The sequence below is a fragment of the Nycticebus coucang genome, chromosome 11, assembly GCF_027406575.1.
Source record: "Nycticebus coucang isolate mNycCou1 chromosome 11, mNycCou1.pri, whole genome shotgun sequence".
Classification (NCBI taxonomy): Eukaryota; Metazoa; Chordata; class Mammalia; order Primates; family Lorisidae; genus Nycticebus; species Nycticebus coucang.
Genome location: NC_069790.1, coordinates 23,926,866 through 23,949,164, shown reverse-complemented (window position 1 = coordinate 23,949,164; position 22,299 = coordinate 23,926,866). Strand labels below are relative to the sequence as shown.

General features: G+C 37.1%; 1 protein-coding gene across 3 annotated transcripts in view; it reads left to right on the top strand.

Moving 5' to 3' along the window:
* BBS9 (Bardet-Biedl syndrome 9) overlaps positions 1 to 22,299 on the top strand; it is a 610,039-nt gene that overhangs the window by 180,622 nt on the left and 407,118 nt on the right. For all 3 annotated transcript variants that reach the window (XM_053609065.1, XM_053609064.1, XM_053609066.1), the window contains exons 6-7: positions 1,571 to 1,745; positions 9,814 to 9,898. In XM_053609065.1, the coding sequence (XP_053465040.1) occupies positions 1,571 to 1,745; positions 9,814 to 9,898 (260 nt within the window). The remainder of the gene's footprint in view (positions 1 to 1,570; positions 1,746 to 9,813; positions 9,899 to 22,299) is intronic.

The window sequence follows — 22,299 nt, the reverse complement described above, 5'->3', positions numbered from 1 at the left end:
TAGATTAAAAAAAGAAAACTTAAAAATAGTAATTGTGGAACCTACCAGGCATTATAAAAGAATCTGAGTATTGAGAGAATACTTTTCAAACAGCATTAATATAAACAATTCTTGTGTCTGTAAAGAATCCCTGAATGGTTCAGATGTGTGTTTAGTGAACATTCATTTGCTGAGACAATATTTATCCTAGAGTATTTTTCAGGCTATTTAAAGTTGTATCAGTCAAGATGGATTAGATATTACAGTAATAAGCAACCCCAAATCTGTTTGTTTTCTCTTTTAAAAAACTCCTTTAGCAATATATTTTAAATAAAATTTCCCAGTTTTAAAATTGTCTGTAATCAAATACAACTCTAGGAATATCATCTGTTTCTTTCTCTTTTCTTCTTTTGAGACAGAGCCTTCTCTGTCGCCTGAGCTAGAGTGCCATGGCCTCAGCCTAGCTCACAGCAAACTCAAATTCCTGGGCTTAAGTGATCCTCCCACCTTAGCCTTTGGAATAGCTGAGTCTACAGGCATTTGCCACCATTTTTAGTAGAGACGGAGTCTTGTGCTTGCTCAGGCTGGTCTTGAACTCCTGAACCTCTGTCTTCCAGAGTGTCAGGATTATAGGTGTGAGCCCTGGTGCTTGGATGAGCATATGATCTATTTCTATGTAATTTGATTTCTTTTTGAGCAAATTCACTCTTTAAAATTTAAGTATATTCTTTAAGATTGTTATTGATATCCAAGGTAACATAGAATGGTTACTACAGGACTTACTGTATGTGGTAAGTATCAGCTAGAGAAGACAGATTTGAGGGTTGACTTTTTATTTATTCCCTTAATGAGTAGCTTAATTTTTCTTTGGCATAGTTTTTCCATATATAATAAATTATAGGAAACACTAATCACACTAGCAGAATATGAGAAGTTAGAGCTAGGAGATTTTTTCTTAGATTAGAGAAAGATATATCAGAAGTCATCATTAACATCATCTTAGTATACTTGAGAACTGCAAATATCATACTTGGTGTTGAAAGACTGATAGTAGAAGACACTTAATATCAGCCTATAGAGCATTTATGGATTAGTATTTTTCAGTATTGGTATTTTTCGCTTTCAATACTGCTCAAAACTTATAGAGAACTGGTTTCCACAGCATGCCTTTGAATGTGGTCTGTTGTATTTGACTGATGTTTAAGCCCTTTGGAAGTATGAGACTGACATGCTATGAAGAAGGTAGTTCCATAAAGAACAGTTTTTGTTATAGTTCTGAGTTGGAAAAAATGATATCTTACAGCCATGGTTTCAGGGATTTTCTTGAGCTAGGAGATTTTAGCATATGGTAAATGAAAATAAATATGCTTAAAATTATAGACATCTGCGTAATTTAAAAATTGGGAAATATTTGTATACTGTCATTGATAGCCTAATAGCTTCATTGGTTTATAATTTAAAATTTAAACTATCCATTTTTACCCATGGGGAAGAAATTAGCTATGACATATTATATTTGTTGTCGATAATGACACAACATTATATTTATAAAGATAAATAGATTACCTAATTTCCTCTAATTATTTTTTAGGTCGAGATTTAATTTGTATCCAGTCTATGGATGGGATGCTGATGGTGTTTGAACAAGAAAGCTATGCTTTTGGGAGATTTCTCCCTGGTTCTCTTCTGCCTGGCCCTCTTGCTTATAGTTCCCGTACGGATTCCTTCATTACTATCTCTTCCTGCCGATTAGTGGAAAGTTATAAGTAAGTTTGGGTGTTAAATCTTTGGGATCATGATTTTTTTGACATATATGTTGCTGATGAATTTTTTTCCACAAAGAGCTTGAATATTACAAATGAAAAAGAGACTGGTTTCTTTGATAATTGGGGAGACTTCGAGCATATGATTTACTATTGTAGAGTATTTGGAAGTCAGGATGGTGTAGTGATTTGTGAGGAAAAGGGAGACCTGTCTTGGAATTCTGATTTTCTACTAATAGTTGTTTGATTGTCAGTGTCCTTATCTTCCTCTAAAGGAAGTAATACCACTCATTTTGACAAGTTTATTATATGGTATTATTAAATGTGTGTCAAGTTGCTACCTCACTGAAAATGCTCAATCATTATTGTGTTTCTTGATATAATAAATAATAAAGCACAATGTTGAGTGAGAAAAAGTCAAATTGAACATGCATCTGTTGCATGATTTTATAACAAAAGAGAATGTATGTGACATAGGAAAAATACTGGTATTAACTGTAAGTGTCATAAATGTTAATTATTAGAAAAAACAAATTCATAATAGAGGTGAGGTATGAAAATGACCCTATGAATGTAATTTATACTTTTTGCTGGAACTTCTTATTGATCTTGGTGAATTGTGTATGAGAGAGACCATTTTCTTCTCTGCCAGCTAGGTTTCAATAAAAGTTAAAGTTTTGAGTTTTTGGAGAGTATGATTTTTTGTTGGCAGAGCGAATGTGGAAAAGAGAACAGAAATTCATGCTGAAAAAAGAAATAGACTTTGAGGGTTTCCATATCTTCAGTAACTTTATTGTATTATCTTACTGATGGCAACATTTAGAGCTTAAAATATCTAAGCAACACATCATCATAGCTCTACAGCATTATTTTTGGCCACACAATTTTTCCCATGTGGAAGGAAAATATAAATCTATCAGGCAACAGTTTTAAATTTTTGTCTTTAAGTTTTAGTATTGTGTATATAGCAACTAATGAAGTCTTCCATTCATATATGTCCATCTACCTTTGTGAATGATTGTCAAGTCATGTAGCGTTTAAAACTCTGAAAATAAATGAATGTTTGTGACTAAGCAGAAGTTAACTGATGGAGGTAATGTATCATCATGTCACATTCCTTTTATAACTTTATGGCTCTTTTCCAAAGGAGATGAATGAATTGTAGCACTGCTACTGGTAATAAATAAAATATTGTGTTCATTTTGAGAGGTTGAGAAAACTATCTGTATAATTTACTCAAGCCTGCCAAAACTTCAGTGATATTGAGGGGATCTACTTTTCAGCTTTCCATCAAGTTCTGGGCCTTCCCTACTGCCAAGTAGTGCTATACTAGGGTTGCAATACAAAGATTTAAATGCTCAATTATTTACTCTTTGAAATATGTGCATAGGAATTGGTAATAACTCCACAGGAGTGATTAGATGAGGAAGCAATGTGTAGGTTTCCTTAATGTGTGAGTTTAATCTCACAAAAGCTCCCATTGTTTTAACTGTGGTAATTCTCCAACATACCAATCTATTAAATTCATCTTTATCTGAGACTAAAATATGTACATTTTATGCATTATGTGGATTTTTCATAATGGTCAAAATGCATGAGATGTGATTATTGTGAAATAATGACAATCATGAGGGTTAGCATATTGTACTTAAATATGCTTTCAAGTTTAGCAGATTATATTAAACGATAATCACTGGTACAGTTTAGAGTGGAAGAAAGAATAAAAACTATAGGTTTGTTCTTTTGAGGCTTCAGTAAATCTGTCTATTTTCAGTTAATAGACTAGTTAATAGAATAGGCTTTTAGGACTTGATTTATTTTCATTTTTGATATTGATAATCTAGCTCAATTATGTTTAAGTAGGAACTAGTGAAAGCTATAGGTTTCAGACTTTAGTTTATGTAGGAATCACCTGGACAGTCTATTACAACATGTATATTTACAGATCGTAATCCCTACTCCCCTAGATTTTGATATGTTTAATATGTTAAATTTAATATGTTTGGGGATCAGACTGAGAAATCATTATAGTAAATGCATACTTCAGGTGATTATAATTCATGGACACACTTTGAGTGTTGTTTTTCTTTTGAAGTGAGAAAATTATTTGCCTTTTGGGGGAGAAGGAGGCACGTGTATCCGAACTTTGGATCATCTTTTTTTCCTCTTTTTTTTTCCTTTACCTGTCAGAATTTCTTAGTCACTAACCCTGCCCTTTCTACCCTTAATTCTTCTTATTTAGCTCTTGTTTTCCATCCCCATTGGTTCAGATCTTTATCTTTTCACTTGGATTTCTTGGTTTTTGTTTTTAACCTCTAATCTAGACTTTGAAGGGTTCTTTTCACATCTGTGCTTTTGAAACACCTCTTTAAACCAGGATAATTTCCATTTAGATATTTAGACTTTCTTTCTTTTTTTTTTTTTTTTGTTGAAGCAGGGTCCCACCCTATGCCCCTGAGCAGAGTGCAGTGGGCGTGGTAGCTCACCGAAACCTCAGACTCGTGCTGCGGGCACCCCGCTGCCTCAGCCTCTGGAAGCCGCTGGGATTACAGGCGCTCGCTGTGGTGCCTGGCTGGGTTTTTTCATTTTTTTTCATGAGTCGGGGTCTCACTGTCTCTCAGGCGAGTCTTGAACTCCTGAGCTCAAGCAATTCTCCCTCCTCAGCCTCCCACAGTGCTGGGATTACAGGCGTGAGCCACTGCACCCGGCTAGACTTTCTTATACTGACATTCAGTATGATTTATAGTAACAGTCCTATTTTACCTCTATGGTATGGACTTTCAGATTTGGAAGGGACTCTTCTTTTTTTTTTTTTTTTTGAGACAGAGTCTCAAGCTGTAGCCCTGGGTAGAGTGCTGTGGCATCAACAGCTCACAGCAAGCTCAAACTCTTGGGCTTAAGCGATTCTCTTGCCTCAGCCTCCCAAGTAGCTTGGGACTACAGGCACCTGCCACAACGCCTGGCTTTTTTTTAGTTGTAGTTGCCATTGTTGTTTGGCAAGCCCCCGGTTGGATTCAAATCTGCCAGCTCCGGTGTATGTGGCTGGTACCCCAGACGCTTGAGCTATAGGTGCTGAGCCTTGGAAGGGACTCTTAAAGTTAACTAGTACAACTATCTTCCCTTTTTCACCTCCTAGATGTATTAGTGCCCCAAACACCCTTTGTGCTCGCTAGTATATATCACCTTTTTGTATTGGACTGGAATGTCCTAGAGTATGTCTTGCATTATCAAGTTTCTCATAGCAGAATCTGTCTTAAACATCTGTTCACTGATTGAACAATTCATTTATTAAGTGATTCATTTCCAAACATTTTTCAAGAGATTTCTCTGAATGTAGTCAGACAAGACCTGTCTCTTACCTTCAAGCAGTATTTAAGCAAGTGTGAGAAGCAGCACGTCATTTAGCTACAGCTCAGTGATGCAGCAGAGCTCTGTACAGGATGCTGAGGAGGCCTAGACGTGCAATGTCTATGTAAGAGTTGAATGTTGCAAGGCTCCCTGAAGTTCTCTAGCACATCTGCAGTAGCTCTTAATACATTGCTAAGGACATAATAGGCTTTAAATGCATATCTTAAAATGTATTTGTTGAGTTTAATTGACTATTTTTAAGAAGAAGGTTGTGTTCTTTCTCAGTCTTTGGCTCTGGCCAATTAAAATATTTGTGTTCTGGGTATATACATATTGAGGGCTTTTTCTCTCTCTCTTTTGTACATTCTGTCTTCTATATCTGGAATACTCTTCCTTCTTTCTCTGCATGTGAAAATTATGTCTGGAAGCTTCCTTGCTCCCCTTTAGTTCTCTGACCTAGACATAAACAACATCTCCTCTTAATTCATGGAGTTTTTCAGTTCTCCCCTTAAGTACCATTCCTACTTTCAATGTTATATATTACTTTTTACTTTTCTTTGTGACTTGACTTTTCTTTTTGATAGCAGGATTTTTTTTTGTCCCCTGAAATCCTCTTGCACTGTACCTTGCTGAGAGTAGATGTTTAACAAGAACTTGAAGAAAGAAAAGTGTATCAGGAAAGTTTTGTTACCTGCCTCTTTCAACGAAAGTGATTCTCCCTGGCATAGTCAAGAATGTTTTAGCTATAGTTGCAATGAACATAATGTACTGTACCCAGAGCTTACATTTGTGATAAAGTTCTCTGGGTTACATATCAAGGTTTCAAAACCTCCTGGTATCCTTTGAGGTGACAGTTACGTTTCATGTGAAAATAAACAATTTTCAGAGGGTTTACTTCTTTGCTTTGTGACACCTCAATCTACATTTTAGTTACTTGCTGATATTTTTATGATGCATATGGAAGAACACTGAATTATATGGTTGACTTTGTTACTGGTGCACTATAGGCCCTGTTAAACATTTGTTACTAGTGGGTCAAAAAGCACCATTGTTTCTGTGGGCTTGTTGTATTTGGGATTAGTGCTGGTCTGTTCTGAGAAACATGTATGGCACTTTTTCATAAAATCTTATTACATTGAGCCTGGTTATTCTTTCAGCAGTCTCAACAAGGGAATTTTATTCTTTAGCTTATATCACAGAACACTGGCATGATTAAAAAAAAAAAAGGTCCAGGTGTTTTCTTTATTTCAGATTTCCAAGTCTTTTTGAGATTGTTTGGTTTAAGAAACAGATTTTTATGTACATTATGGGTCACAGTTACTATAAGCTAAGGAGGAACCATAAACTAGATGTTGTTGTAAATTTGTCACCATCTAACTTTGCTAGTTATGTTAAAGTAATAAAATACTCTTCTGAGTTGTCTTCTGAGAAGAAAAACGGTTTGGATTAGTCAATTTTGGCTCTGTCTCCGTTTTAATGTTAATGAGGCCACATAGGGGCTAAACTTATTCCTCAGACGAAATAATAACTCTTTGTAGTAAGAAGATTCACACAGCTCAAAGAGGTTTGAATTTTTGCAACTGTCTCAATATCCATGTAATCTTCTAGTAGGTTGGTGTCTGCAGGAAATGAACCACCTATGTGATTAATTGCCTGAGGTTAGATTCATAGCTGGAACAACTTTAGTCTGATGTTTTAGTCACCCAGGCATACTATATTTCTGTTAGTATGAACTGAGAATAGGAAAATACTCTTTTGTGGAGGTCAGAATGTAAGGGTCATTTAATTAGCACTTTTGGGGCCTTTGGGATTTTGAAGGTCAGTGTCACAAGATATAGAGAGATTTGATGCAGCTGCCTATGGAATTTTTTAGCATGGCTTTATAAGGCTGAGATCTTCCTATATCTTGGGTCCAGAGATTCATTCTTCCTCATCACGTAGCTCTCTTGAATTCCTGTCATAGCCTTTCAGTCTTCTTTACTGTTGCATGCCTTTGCATGCTATTTGCTTTGCTGTGCTTTCTCCCTTTTTACCAGCATGGTGAATTTCCACTCCTTCCTTTTTTTTTTTTTTTTTTAGAGACAGAATCTTACTTTGTCACCCTCAGTAGAGTGCCGTCACAGCTCACAGCAATCTCCAACTCCTGGCCTTAGGCAATTCTCTTGCCTCAGCCTCCCAAGTAGCTGGGACTACAGGTACCCGCCACAACTCCCGGCTATTTTTTTGTTGCAGTTTGGCCAGGGCCAGGTTCGAACCCACTACCCTCTGTATATGGGGCCGGCGCCCTACCCACTGAGCCACAGGCGCCGCCTTCCACTCATTCTTTAAACTTAGCTTTCTCTTTCTGACCTATACTAAAACCTATCTTCCATCTGAATTACATGTTTCTGTTCGATTGTTACTGTGTGTATACCTTCTTTTAATTAGCGCAGGGTCCTGTGAGTTATACTTAGTTTTCTGTATATTAATTTTTTCATAGATAGCATGGGAGCTCTCTCTCTCTTTTTTTTTTTTATGGGAGCTCTCTTTAAACTTAGCTTTCTCTTTCTGACCTATACTAAAACCTATCTTCCATCCCAATTACATGTTTCTGTTCGATTGATACTGTGTGTATACCTTCTATTAATTAGCACAGGGTCCTGTGAGCTATACTTAGTTGTCTGTATATTAATTTTCACAGATAGTATGGGAGCTCCTGATAAGTACAGATCATGCATGTAGCAGTTTTTTCCATTGTTAACATTTGTATTAGATTGCTATTATATACATATGGAATGAGGGAAATTTATTTACATTAAGTATTCATAATAACTGTAAGTCTGACGTTATATAGGCTATTGTAAGTTTGTTACCAGCTCCTATGCCTTGAGAAGACTGTCTTAATTCATAGTCATTCAGTATCCAACTGAAGTTGGAAGATTTTTATTTTTTTGTTTTTATTTTTTAGGTTTTAAAAAAATTAGGTTAATGTGAGGGTGCAAACAATTAGGTTGTGATGTTTGCATTTATTAGGTAGAGTCCCTCTTGTAGTTGTGTCCCACACCCCAAAGGTGTGCCATAGACCCTTACATTGTGCCCATTGAGTGGGGGAACACCCATACCACTCCTCTTCCCCTCTCACCCCACATCATATGCCTTCTCCCTGGCCTGAATTGAATTGAGTTTTTCTCTTATGTGGGCATGTAGTAGATTATTTACTGGCTTCATATTAGTACTGAGTACATTGGATACTTGCTTTTCCATTCTTGTGATACTTTACTAAGAAGAATGTGTTTCAATTCCATCTAGGTTACTACAAAAGATGTAAAGTCTCATCTTTTTTTATGGGTGACTAATACTCCATGGTATACATATACCACAGTTTGTTAATCCATTCCTGGGTTGATGGACATTTAGGTTGTTTCTACCTCTTGGCAATAAACAATCTAGTGCAAATGTCCTTATAATAAAAGGACTTTTTTTTCTTGTGGGTAGATGCCTAGTAATGGGATTGTGGGATCAAATGGAAGGTCTAATTTGAGTTCTTTGAGGATTCTCCATCTGAAATTGGGAGATTTTTACAAATGAATTTGTAAATGTTTGAGATAGGATGGTTTCAGAATTGGCATATAACAGATTAATACCACTGTACAATTTAATGTTTAAGTATTTCACATTGCCTTCATTCATTCATTCATGTCCTTGATTATTTATACTCTCAGACATCTTTCTTTTTGACAGTATGATGTGTCTGAATACATCTATTTTAAAATATTCCTCCTACCTGTGGAGAAACAAGGCAAGGAATGTTCATTCGGTAGGAGGGAAAGGAATCTGTGAACCTGTAGTTTCTTCATTTAGACTATAATTATTCAAAAAACCCCATTAATTAATGGAAAATAAAGAAATTTCAACTTTATTAGCTAAATGAATCATTTCTGGATTAGATGATACTTATAAATTGTTAGAATAATTTGAACTAAATGTCACTATTGATATAGAAGCTATTTATACGACCTATAAAATACTTAAAGGTCATAATGCCCATTATTAAGAACTCATGTACATACCAGATAAACTATTAGATGATTGATCTCTATTTACATATATATCTGTACCTGTCTCTTTGTCAATCTGTCAATAAATATTTGTGCACCAAATATATACCAGATACTGTACCAGGCACTTTATATAATTTATCCTTTGATCTTTTTAACAATATTTGAGTTAGAGATTATTATTTCTATTTTATAGATGGGGAAACTAGACACAGAGCGATTAATTGCAGAATTTCCTCAGCTAGTAAGTGGTTTATCTGGGGATTAAATTCAGTTTTTCTTGGTCCTATACATTATGTATTAATAATTTTTACTATGACTGCTTTGCATTATGTTTTTCGGTCTGTTTGGTGTTTAGGTACTAGATCTTTCTTGTTTGTTGTTATTTGTCACATAAAATTCTAATGGAAGTGCTTTGATAGCTGCTAGAGCTGTTTTCCCAAATTTGAATACAGTTACAATTACAGTCATACAGTTACAATTTCTTTATCATGACAGCTCTATACAGTCTGATTTCATGATATCATTCAGTTCTCACTCGCAAATTTTCAATCGCAAATTTTACAGTTTTTTAAGTCAATGAAAAGGTGATTTATAATTACAGATTATGGGCTTTTAAAGTTTAAAATAATTTATACTTTTAAAGTATGGAGTCATTTACAATTATTTTCTTATCTTTAATACAGGTACCAAGTACTTGCTTTTGCAACGGATGCAGATAAAAGGCAGGAGATTGAACAGCAAAAACTTGGTTCTGGAAAAAGACTAGTTGTAAGCCTTTTTAAAAATATCTAAAAATTTCAGTAATGCTGTATCTAATTGCAGATGTTTGTTAAGAATCAGATTTCTTGGAAAGAAAATTAAAAAAATATATATTTTAGTTACTTCTCTTTTCTATGTTATTATTATATGAATGATCTAAGAATTTATTTGGCTATTATTGAACAATGGAGAACTATGCCCGGTCATGATCATAATATATCAGAACCATAGATATCCAGATGAGGTCACTTTAACTGAAGTAATTATAAACTAACAAAAGAAAAAAAGAAAAAATTAATGAATACCCCTTTAATAGACAAAATTTTATATATTACGTTTCTCTGTTTGCAATGTTTTTTTTCTCTGATCTCATTGTGGCAGATTCCCTAAGCGTTTGTCTACCTGGAAAAGATTTGATTTCTGCATCATATTTGAAGCTTAGTTTAGCAGTTTATAGAATTCTGGGCTGGAAATTGTTTTGTTTAAGAATATTGAAGGTGGATGACCTTGTTCTTATGGCTTAGAAGGTTTTAGTTGAAAAGTTTTCTGTCATCCTACTGTCTCTGCTGCTATAGATCAGTTGGAGCTTATTCCTGGTTGCTTTCAGAATTTTTTCTTTCATTTTGTCTTTGGACGGGTTCATTACAATGTGTCTTGGAGAGACTCTGTTCAAGTTGAGAGGACCCTGGCTTTGATAGCCATCTTAAAGGATTATGTGGGGTCTTTAGTGAAACTAGTAAAGTTTTCATTTATGATGGTCTCCAGCAGGACTTCCATTCCTTTGGGATAATCTTCTTCCCCTTGAGGAATCCCATGTTTGAATGCTTTGTGTAGTCTCTTAGTTCTCCGAACACCTGTTCTGCTTTGTCTGTCTTCTTTTCTGCTCTTTAACTACCTGGGTTAACTGGAAAATTTTATCTATCCTTTAGCTTTGAAATTCTTTCTTCTCCATGGTCTACCCCATTTTTGAAATTTTCCTACTGTATCTTTACCTTCCCTGATTGTCTCTTTCATTTCCTTAGGTTCCACCATATCCTTTTTATATTCTACATATCTCTAGTATGACTTTTTTTTTTTTTTTTTGAGACAGAGTCTCACCCTCAGTAGAGTGCTGTGGCATCATAACTCACAGCAAACTCAAACACTTGGGTTTAAGCAATTCTCTTGCCTCAGCCTCCCAAGTAGCTGGGACTACAGGCACCCCCCACAACACTAAGCTATTTTTGTTGTTGTTGTTGAAGTTGTCATTGTTATTTGTCAGTCCTGGGCTGGGTTTAGACCTGCCAGCCCTGGTGTATGTGGCTGGTGCCCTATCTGCTGAGCTTACAGGCGCTGAGCCTCTACAACTTTTTGTTGTGTCTTTCCATTCTATCATCCATTCCTTTTGCAGAATGTCTTTTTTCTTTTGTTGAGCTTCTTGTATGTATTGATTTATAATTTTCTTAAAACTTAGAATTTTCTTTTCCTTTAATTTGTCAGATATCTTTTCTGTCTTCTTTTTCTGTCCTTCTTTCTGAGGATTACAATTATGCATGCATTTAGGCTAGATGAAGTTGTCTTATAGTTCCCAGATTTCATTTTCTAAAAATTTCTTTTTCTCACTGTTTTATTTGGGATAATTTATATTATTGTGTTTTCAAGATCACTAACATTTTTCCTACATTGTCTAGTTTTGTATTAATTTCTACTTGGTATGGTTTTTATATCTGTATAAATCAATTTGAGTGTTTTTTAAGTATCTTCTCTACTTAACTTTTTGGAGATATAAAATACAGTCATAGTAGTTATTTTATAATTTTTTTCTTTTTTTATTGTTAAATCATAGCTGTGTACATTAGTGCAATCAAGGGGTACAATGTGCTGGTTTCATATACAATCTGAAATATTCTCATCAAACTGTTCAACGTAGCCTTCATGGCATTTTCTTAGTTATTGTATGTAGACATTTGTATTCTGCCTTTAGTAAGTTTCGCATGTACCCATTCTAAGATGCACCATAGGTGTGGCCCCACCCAGTACGCTCCCTCCACCCTAACGTCCCACCTCCCTTCCCCTTACTTGGCCCTTTCCTCATAGTCTTGTGCTATAGGCTAAATTATAGCCTTCATGTGAAAGCTATAATTTAGCTTCATAGTAGGACTGAGTACAATGGATACTTTTTCTTCCATTCCTGAGATACCTTGCTAAGAAGAATATGTTCCAGCTCTATCCATGTAAACATGAAAGAGGTAAAGTCTCCATCTTTCTTTAAGACTGCATAATATTCCATGGTATACATGTACCACAATTTGCTAGTCCATTCGTGGGTCGAAGGGCACTTGGGCTTCTTCCATGACTTAGCAATTATGAATTGGGCTGCAATAAACATTCTGGTACAGATGTCTTTGTTATATTGTGATTTTTGGTCTTCTGGGTATAAACCTAGTAAAGGAAATATGGGATCGAATGGCAGGTCTATTTTTAGGTTTGATCAGGTCCCAGTAGTGTATTTTTGATACTGCTTCAATTGCCTGGGGAGTCCTCCTCATAAAATATTCACCCAGACCGATTCCTTCAAGAGTTTTCCCTGCACTTTCTTCAAGTATTTTTATAGTTTCATGTCTTAAGTTTAAATCTTTTATCCAGTAAGAGTCTATATTAGTTAATGGTGAAAGGTGTGGGTCCAGTTTCAGTCTTCTACAAGTTGCCAGCCAGTTCACCCAGCACCATTTGTTAAATAGGGAATCTTTTCCCCACTGAATGTTTTTAATTGGCTTGTCAAAGATCAAATAGCAATAAGTAGCTGGATTCATCTCTTGGTTCTCTATTCTGTTCTAGACATCTACTTCTCTGTTTTTGTGCCAGTACCATGCTGTTTTGATCACTATCGATTTATAGTGCAGTCTCAGGTCTGGTAGCATGATTCCTCCTGCTGTGTTTTTATTGCTGAGTAATGTTTTGGCTCATCGAGGTTTTTTTCTGATTCCATATAAAACAAAGTATTATTTTTTCAAGATCTTTAAAATATGACAATGGAGCTTTAATAGGAATTGCATTAAAATTATATATTGCTTTAGGTAGTATAGACATTTAACAACGTTGATTCTTCCCAGCCATGAGCATGGTATGTTTTTCCATTTGTTAACATCTTTAGCTATTTCTTTTCTTAAAGTTTCATAGTTCTCTTTGTAGAGATCTTTCACATCCTTTGTTAGGTATACGCCCAAATATTTCATCTTCTTTGCCATTACTGTGAAAGGAATAGAGTCCTTGACTGTTTTTTTGGCTTGGTTATTGTTGGTATATATAAAGGCTACAGATTTACGGGTGTTGATTTTGTAGCCTGAGACATTGCTGTATTCCTTGATCACTTCTAAAAGTTTTGTAGTAGAATCCCTAGTGTTTTCTAGATATACGATCATATCATCTGCGAAGAGTGAAAGTTTGATCTCTCTGACCCTATGTGGATACCCTTGATAGCCTTTTCTTCCCTAATTGCAATGGCTAAAACTTCCATTACACTATTAAAGAGCAATGGAGACAATGGACAACCTTGCGTGGTTCTTGATCTAAGTGGAAATGATTTCAATTTAACTGCATTCAATATGATATTGGCTGTGGGTTTGGTGTAGATGGCCTCTATTAGTTTAATAAATGTCCCTTCTATACCAATGTTCTTAAGTGTTCTGATCATGAAAGGGATGATGGATATTATCAAAAACTTTTTCTGCATCAATTGAAAGAATCATATGGTCCTTATTTTTTAGTGTGTTGAATTACGTTTATAGATTTACGTATATTGAACCAGCCTTGAGACCCTGGGATAAATCCCACTTGGTCGTGGTGTATAAATTTTTTGATGTGTTGCTGGATTCTGTTTGTTAGGATCTTATTGAGTATTTTAGCATCAATGTTCATTAATGATATTGATCTATAATTTTCTTTTCTTGTTGGGTCTTTCCCTGGTTTGGGGATCAAGGTGATGTTTGCTTCATAGAATGTGTTGGGTAATATTCCTTCTTTTTCTATATTTTGGAAGAGGTTTAATAGTATAGGTACTAGTTCTTCTTTAAAGGTTTGGTAGAATTCTGATATAAAGCCATCTGGTCCTGGGCTTTTCTTTTTAGGGAGATTTTGAATAGTTGATGCTATTTCAGAACTTGATATAGGCCTGTTCAACATTTCCACTTCATTCTGCCTAAGTCTTGGTAGGTGGCGTACTTCCACGTATTGGTCGATTTCTTTCAAATTTTCATATTTCTGAGAGCAGAGTTTCTTGTAGTATTCGTTAAGGATTTTTTGAATTTCTGAGGGATATGTTGTTATTTCATCATTAATTTCTGATTGATGAAATTAGAGATTTTACTCTTTTTTTCCTGGTGAGGTTGGCCAAAGGTTTATCTATTTTATTGATCTTTTAAAAAAGCCAACTTTTGGTTTTATTGATCTGTTCTATAAATTTTTTGTTTTCAATTTCATTTAATTCTGCTCTGATTTTGGTTATTTCTTTTCTTGTGCTGGGTTTGGGGTTGGAGTGTTCTTTCTTCTCCAGTTGCTTGAGATGTCCTATTAAGTTATTTACTTTCTCTCTTTCCGCTTTATTTTATTATTATTATTAAATCATAGCTGTGTACATTAATGCGATCATGGGGCACCATACACTGGTTTTATAGACCATTTGACACATTTTCATCACACTGGTTAACATAGCCTTCCTGGCATTTTCTTAGTTATTGGGTTAAGACATTTACATTCTACATTTACTAAGTTTCACATATACCCGTGTAAGATGCATTGCAGATGTAATCCCACCAATCATCCTCCCTCTGCCCTGCTCCTCCCTCCCTCCCTCTTTCTGTTTTCTTGAGGAAGGCTTGCAGTGGTAAATTTCCCACTAAGGACTGCCTTTGCAGTATCCCAGAGGCTCTGGTAATTTATGTCTTGATTGTTGTTTTGTTCCAATAATTTCCTGATTTTCTTCTTAATCTCGTCTATAACCCATCTATCCTTCAGCATAAGGTTGTTTAGCTTCCATGTTTTTGTATGGGTATGCAGGTTCTTGTTGTTATTGAGTTCAACTTTTATTCCATGATGGTCTGAGAATATGCAAGGATAATTTCTATTTTTTTAAATTTGCTGAGGTTAGATTTATGGCCTAGGATGTGGTCTATTTTGGAGTATGTTCCGTGGGCTGATGAGAAGAAGATGTATTCTGTTTTGTTGGGATGAAATGTTCTGTATATGTCTGTTAAGTCCAGACGTTGAATGGTTAAGTTTAAATCTAAAATTTCTTTGCTTAGCTTCTTTATGGAGGATCTATCCAGCACTGCTAAAGGGGCGTTAAAATCTCCAACTACTATGGAACTGGAGGAAATCGAGTTGCTCACATCTGTTAGAGTTTCTCTTATAAATTGAGGTGCGTTCTGGTTTGGTTCATAAATATTAATAATTGAAATCTCATCATATTGAGTATTACCTGTAACAAATACGAAGTGTCCATTTTTATTCTTCCTTATTTTGGTTGGTTTAAAGCCTATTTCATCTGCAAAGAGGATTGCAATGCCTGCTTTTTTCTGCTTTCAATTTTCCTGGAGTGTAGATGACCATCCTTTCACGTTGAATCTATATTTGTCTTTTAATGTAAGATGCGATTCTTGTATGGAGCAGATATCTGACTTGAGTTTTTGTATCCAGTCAGCCAACCTGTGCCTCTTTAGAGGACAATTTAAACCATTCACATTAATTGAGAATATTGATAAGCCTTTCGAGAGTCCAGTGGACATTTTAATCCTTTTGTGACTGTGGAAGTTGGAATTGGAACAAAATTTTCTGGGTGAGTTTACTTCTGCAGTGGAGGCTTACACTGGTCTTTATGGAGGATAGGTCTGAGAATATCCTGGAGAGTTGGTTTAGCTATGGCAAATTTCTTCAACATGTGAATGTCATTGAAGTATTTAATTTCTTCGTCATAAGTGAAACTCAGTTTAGCTGGGTACAGGATCCTGAGTTGAAAGTTATTTTGTTTTAGGAGATTAAAAGTCGATGACCATCCTCTTCTAGCTTGAAAGGTTTCAGCAGAGAGATCTGCAGTTATTCTAATATTCTTGCCCTTGTAGGTGATGGTTTTCTTTTGTCTGGCAGCTTTCAGAATTTTCTCCTTCATATTAACTTTAGTGAAGTTGATTATGATGTGTCTGGGGAATGTCTTATTTGGATTAAGTCATGCTGGAGTTCTGAAACTGTCTGCTATCTGAATTTCGGAATCTCTTGGCATGTCTGGAAAGCTCTCCTTCATAATCTCATGGAGAAGAGACTCTGTGCCTTGTGAAGCCACTTCATCACTTTCTGGGATCCCTATAAGACGATTATTTGTTTTCTTCAAATTATGCCAGAGGTGTCTGAGAGAGTGATCTGTTTTTGCCCTCCATTTTTCTTCCTCTTTGAGAGTTTGGGAGCATTCGAAAGCTTTGTCTTCAATGTCAGAAATCCTTTCTGCTGCTTGCCCCACTCAGTTTGTGAGGGATTCTACTGTGTTTCTCAGATCTTTGAGGGCTGAAACTTCTTGTCTCAATGTGTCAAAATCTGTGGTCATTTGGTCTTTGAATTCATTGAATTCTTGAGATATCTTTTGGGTTACTGCTTGGAATTCTAATTCAATCTTATTTGCTATCCAGATTCTGAATTCGATTTCTGACATCTCAGCTACTTGTTTGTGCATGGGATCTTGTGCTGTGTCTGCCCCATTGATCCTTGGGGGAGTTGATCTACTCTGACTATTCATAGTGCCAGAGTTTTTCTGTTGATTTTGCCTCATGATTATTTTTCACTGTTGCCTCTGGCCATCCTTAGAGTTGGGGTGGTGTTTCTTCAAGGTTAGACCCCAGTGGGATCACTCTATTGTTGCTGGATCTTTGTAGGGAGTGACCCTGTGTAGTCCCTCTGGGGCTTCCCCAGCCAGGGAGTTCTGGTTGTGGAAGCAGCTCCGGAGTGTGACATACCCAGATCCAGCAACAGGGCCGGAGGTGGTGTGCATGGTTCTGGGAGTGCCTGGCGCCCAGTGACTTTGGCACAGAGAGCCCAAGGCTAGCAGTCTCTGGCCAGAAGAAGGGGTCTGCGCAGAGGCAGGGAGGGCTCTGGAGGGCACGTGGCTACCAGAGTCCCTGGCCATACAAGCGGGCCGGTGTGGAGGCAAGGAGGGTATAAGAGGGAGGACACAAGTTGCGCGGTTCCTGCAGTTTCTGATCAGGGCATGCGGAGGCCCAGCGGGCGTGGGTTGTGGCGCAGCTCTTATTAGGTCCGTGCAGCCCCAAGCCTAGGAGTTGAGGTTGCTATGAGCTATGACGCCACGGCACTCTACCCAGGGCAATAGCCCGAGGCTTTAGTGTGCCAAAACCGGTATCAGTCTGCCCCCGAGAGTTAAGGCTGTAGGCAGCGTAGTCCCTGTCTTTTTTTTTTTTTTTGTAGAGACAGAGTCTCACTGTACCGCCCTTGGGTAGAGTGCCATGGCGTCACACGGCTCACAGCAACCTCTAACTCTTGGGCTTATGGGATTCTCTTGCCTCAGCCTCCTGAGCAGCTGGGACTACAGGCACCCGCCACAACGCCTGGCTATTTTTTTTTTTGTTGCAGTTTGGCCTGGGCTGGGTTTGAACCCGCCACCCTCGGCATATGGGGCCGGCGCCCTACTCACTGAGCCACAGGTACCTCCCCGTAGTCCCTGTCTTTAGGCTGCTCCGTCACTAGGTTACTAGCTCCCGCCCCATCCTTGCTCTACGACCCTCTGGGTGGAGCTTGCTGAGGCAGTTCTCTCCCATTAGCTCCCTGTGGCCCAGAGCCGAACAGTATTAGCTCCGTCAGGCTCAGCGGCTCAGTCTGGGGCCCTAGACAGTTCCCAAAGTTCTCTGCACTCCTGTTCAAGCTCTCCAAAAGGCAGTTTAACTGAGTGCCAAGTCCAAAAACACCGAAACAGTTCACATTTAAGGCCTTTCCGGTTTGCTGTCTCACTGCTGCTTGTACTTATGCCTGCCAGCGGGATTAGGTCGATCGAACACACGCAACTACTTGCCAGTTTTTCACTGTTTTTGTTCTCCTCTTGGGGTCCAGAAGTCCCTTGCTGAATCCCTGTATCCTCAAAGGGATGATTATAGGCAGATCCCACCAGCTAGAGATGCCTTGAGTCTTATCTCCGCAGACTCACCATGCCCAGGTGCAGGGAAGCTGTTACTCGGCCGCCATCTTCTCTTTCTATAGTATTTATTTTAATGTCCATGCTTTCCTGTTCTAACATCTGTACTAGCTTTTGTTCGGTTTCAGTTGATTTATCTGCAATTGTCAATAACGTTTTTCTGTTTCTTGCAATTACTTGCTGAGTTTCACAATTTTCTTTTATTAGCTTCCTGAGAGCGTCTATTTTACTTTGTAGGGTATTGATATGCTTGTATTCCTATAACTAACTGTTCTTGAGTTAAGGCCTGGGACACGTTATTTGGATAGAGTTTTATCTCTTTTGTTTAATGAGACCAGGGAAGTGCATATTGTAGGGCTATTTATTCCCCACTGTTGAGACAATATCTTTCTGATTATTCTATCCAATTTACTCAGAATTACAAAGTTTTCTAGTAGGCAGTATTTCTTTCCCTGTGTCAATAGTATGCACCTTGCCTGTAATCTTTTCAGGTGATACTCTCCCTGGCTTTGGGTAGTTTTCTTTCATGAATGTGCCTATAAGTTCTCAGCGAAGTATTTGACCAGAACTTTTTATAGGTCTGCAGAGTTCTGTCTGTATTTAGCTTTCTATTCTTTCATATGCTGGCTTTTGAACTCTTTTTTTTTTTTGGCTTTTGAACTCTTAACTGCTTTGGTTTCTTTAAACTCGGAGTGTTTATCCCAATTGAAGTATTCTGCTGGGCTTTTCTTTTCTTTTTTTTTTTTAATTTTTTTATTAAATCATAACTGTATACAATGATATGATTATGGGGCATCATACACTCACTTCATAAACCATTTGACACATTTTTATCACAGTGGTTAACATAGCCTTTCCGGCGTTATCTCAGTTACTGTGCCAAAACATTTACATTCTACATTTACCAAGTTTCGCAAATACCCCTGTAAGATGCACCACAGGTGTGATCCCACCGATTCCCCTCCTTCTACCCACCCCCCCCTTTCCCACTTCCCCCTATTGTTAAGTTGTAGCTGGGTTATAGCTTTCATGTGAGAGTCCCAAATTAGTTTCATAGTAGGGCTGTGTACATTGGGTATTTTTTCTTCCATTCTTGGGATACTTTACTAAGAAGAATATGTTCCAGCTCCATCCATGTAAACATGAAAGAGGTAAAGTCTCCATCTTTCTTTAAGGCTGCATAGTATTCCATGGTATACATATACCACAATTTATTAATCCATTCGTGGATCGATGGGCACTTGGGCTTTTTCCATGACTTAGCTATTATGAATTGGGCTGCAATAAACATTCTGGTACAAATATCTTTGTTATGTTGTGATTTTTGGTCTTCTGGGTATATGCCCAGCAGAGGAATTACAGGATTGAATGGCAGATCTATTTTTAGATCTCTGAGTGTTCTCCATATATCTTTCCAAAAGGAATGTATTAATTTGCATTCCCACCAGCAGTGCAGAAGTGTTCCCTTTTCTCCGCATCCACGCCAACATCTCTGGTCTTGAGATTTTGTGATATAGGCTAGTCTCATTGGAGTTAGATGATATCTCAAAGTAGTTTTGATTTGCATTTCTCTGATGATTAAAGATGATGAGCAATTTTTCATATGTCTGAAGGCCGTGCGCCTGTCTTCTTCAGAGAAGTTTCTCTTCAAATCCCTTGCCCAGCCTGCGATGGGATCCCTTGTTTTTTTCTTGCTGATGCGTTTGAGTTCTCTGTGGATTCTGGTTATTAAACCTTTGTCAGAGTTATACCCTGCAAATATCTTCTCCCATTCTGAGGGCTGTCTGCTTGCTCTGCTTACTGTGTTCTTAGCTGTGCAGAAGCTTTTTAGTTTGATCAAGTCCCAGTAGTGTATTTTTGAAGCTGCTTCAATTGCCCGGGGGGTTCTCCTCATGAAATACTCACCTAGACCAATTTCTTCAAGGGTTTTCCCTGCATTCTCCTCTAGTATTTTTATAGTTTCATGTGTTAAGTTTAAATCTTTAATCCAATGAGAGTCTATCTTAGTTAATGGTGAAAGGTGTGGGTCCAATTTCAGTCTTCTGCAGGTTGCCAGCCAGTTCACCCAGCACCATTTGTTAAATAGGGAATCTTTTCCCCACTGAATGTTTTTAATTGGCTTGTCAAAAATCAAATAGCGGTAAGTAGCTGGATTCATCTCTTGGTTCTCTATTCTGTTCCAGATATCTACTTCTCTGTTTTTGTGCCAATACCATGCTGTTTTGATCACTATCGATTTGTAGTAAAGTCTGAGGTCTGGTAGTGTGATTCCTCCTGTTTTGTTTTTATTGCTGAGTAATGTCTTGGCTATTCGAGGTTTTTTCTGATTCCATATAAAACGAAGTAATGTTTTTTCAAGATCTTTAAAATATGACAGTGGAGCTTTAATAGGGAGTGCGTTGAAATTATATATTGCTTTGGGTAGTATGGACATTTTGATAATGTTGATTCTTCCTAGCCATGAGCATGGTATGTTTTTCCATTTGTTAACATTTTCAGCTATTTCTTTTCTTAGAGTTTCATAGTTCTCTTTATAGAGATCTTTCACGTCTTTTGTTAGGTAAATTCCCAAATATTTCATCTTCTTTGGCACTACTGTGAATGGGATAGAGTCCTTAACTGCTTTTTCAATTTGACTGTTGTTGGTGTATATAAAGGCTACCGATTTATGAATGTTGATTTTGTAACCTGAGACGCTGCTGTATTCCTTGATCACTTCTAGGAGTTTTGTAGTGGAGTCCCTAGTGTTTTCCAGATACACAATCATATCATCTGCGAAGAGCGAGAGTTTGATCTCTTCTGACCCTATATGGATACCCTTGATCGCCTTTTCTTCCCTAATTGCGGTGGCTAAAACTTCCATTACAATATTGAAAAGCAATGGAGACAATGGGCAGCCTTGTCTGGTTCCTGATCTGAGTGGAAATGATTCCAATTTAACTCCATTCAATATGATATTGGCTGTGGGTTTGCTGTAGATAGCCTCTATCAGTTTAAGAAAAGTCCCTTCTAGACCAATTTTCTTGAGTGTTCTGATCATGAAGGGATGCTGGATATTATCAAAAGCTTTTTCTGCATCAATTGAGAGAATCATATGGTCTTTGTTTTTTAATTTGTTTATGTGCTGAATTACATTTATAGATTTACGTATATTGAACCAGCCTTGAGACCCTGGGATAAAACCAACTTGGTCATGATGTATAATTTGTTTGATGTGTTGTTGGATTCTGTTTGTTAGGATCTTGTTGAATATTTTTGCATCTATATTCATTAGTGATATTGGTCTATAATTTTCTTTTCTTGTTGGGTCTTTTCCTGGTTTGGGGATCAGGGTGATATTTGCTTCATAGAACGTGTTGGGTAGTCTTCCTTCTTTTTCTACATTTTGGAACAGGTTGAGTAATATAGGTACTAATTCCTCTTTAAAGGTTTGGTAGAATTCTGACGTGAAACCATCTGGTCCCGGGCTTTTCTTTTTAGGGAGGTTTTGTATAGTTGATGCTATTTCTGAACTTGATATGGGTCTGTTCAACATTTCCACTTGATTCTGGTTAAGTCTTGGAAGGTGGCGTGCTTCCAAGTATCGGTCTATTTCCTTCAGATTTTCATATTTCTGAGAATAAAGTTTCTTGTAATATTCATTAAGGATTTTTTGGATTTCTGATGAGTCTGTGGTTATTTCGTCTTTGTTGTTTCTGATTGATGATATTAGAGATTTTACTCTTTTTTTCCTGATTAGGTTGGCCGGAGGTTTATCTATTTTATTGACCTTTTCAAAAAACCAGCTTTTTGATTTATTGATCTGTCGTATTATTCTTTTGTTTTCAATTTCATTTAATTCTGCTCTAATTTTGGTTATTTCTTTTCTTCTACTGGGTTTGGGGTTGGAATGTTCTTCCTTTTCCAGTTGCGTGAGATGTCCCATTAAGTTGTTAACTTCCTCTCTTTCCGTTCTCTTGAGGAAGGCTTGCAGTGCTATAAATTTCCCTCTTAGAACTGCCTTTGCAGTGTCCCAGAGGTTCTGATAGCTTGTGTCTTCATTGTCATTTTGTTCCAAAAAATTGGTGATTTCTTTCTTAATCTCATCTCTGACCCAGCTATCATTCAGCATAAGGTTATTTAACTTCCATGTTTTTGTATGGGTATGCAGATTCCTGTTGTTACTCAATTCAAGTTTTATTCCATGATGGTCCGAGAAGATGCATGGAATAATTTCTATTCCTTTAAATTTACTGAGGTTAGACTT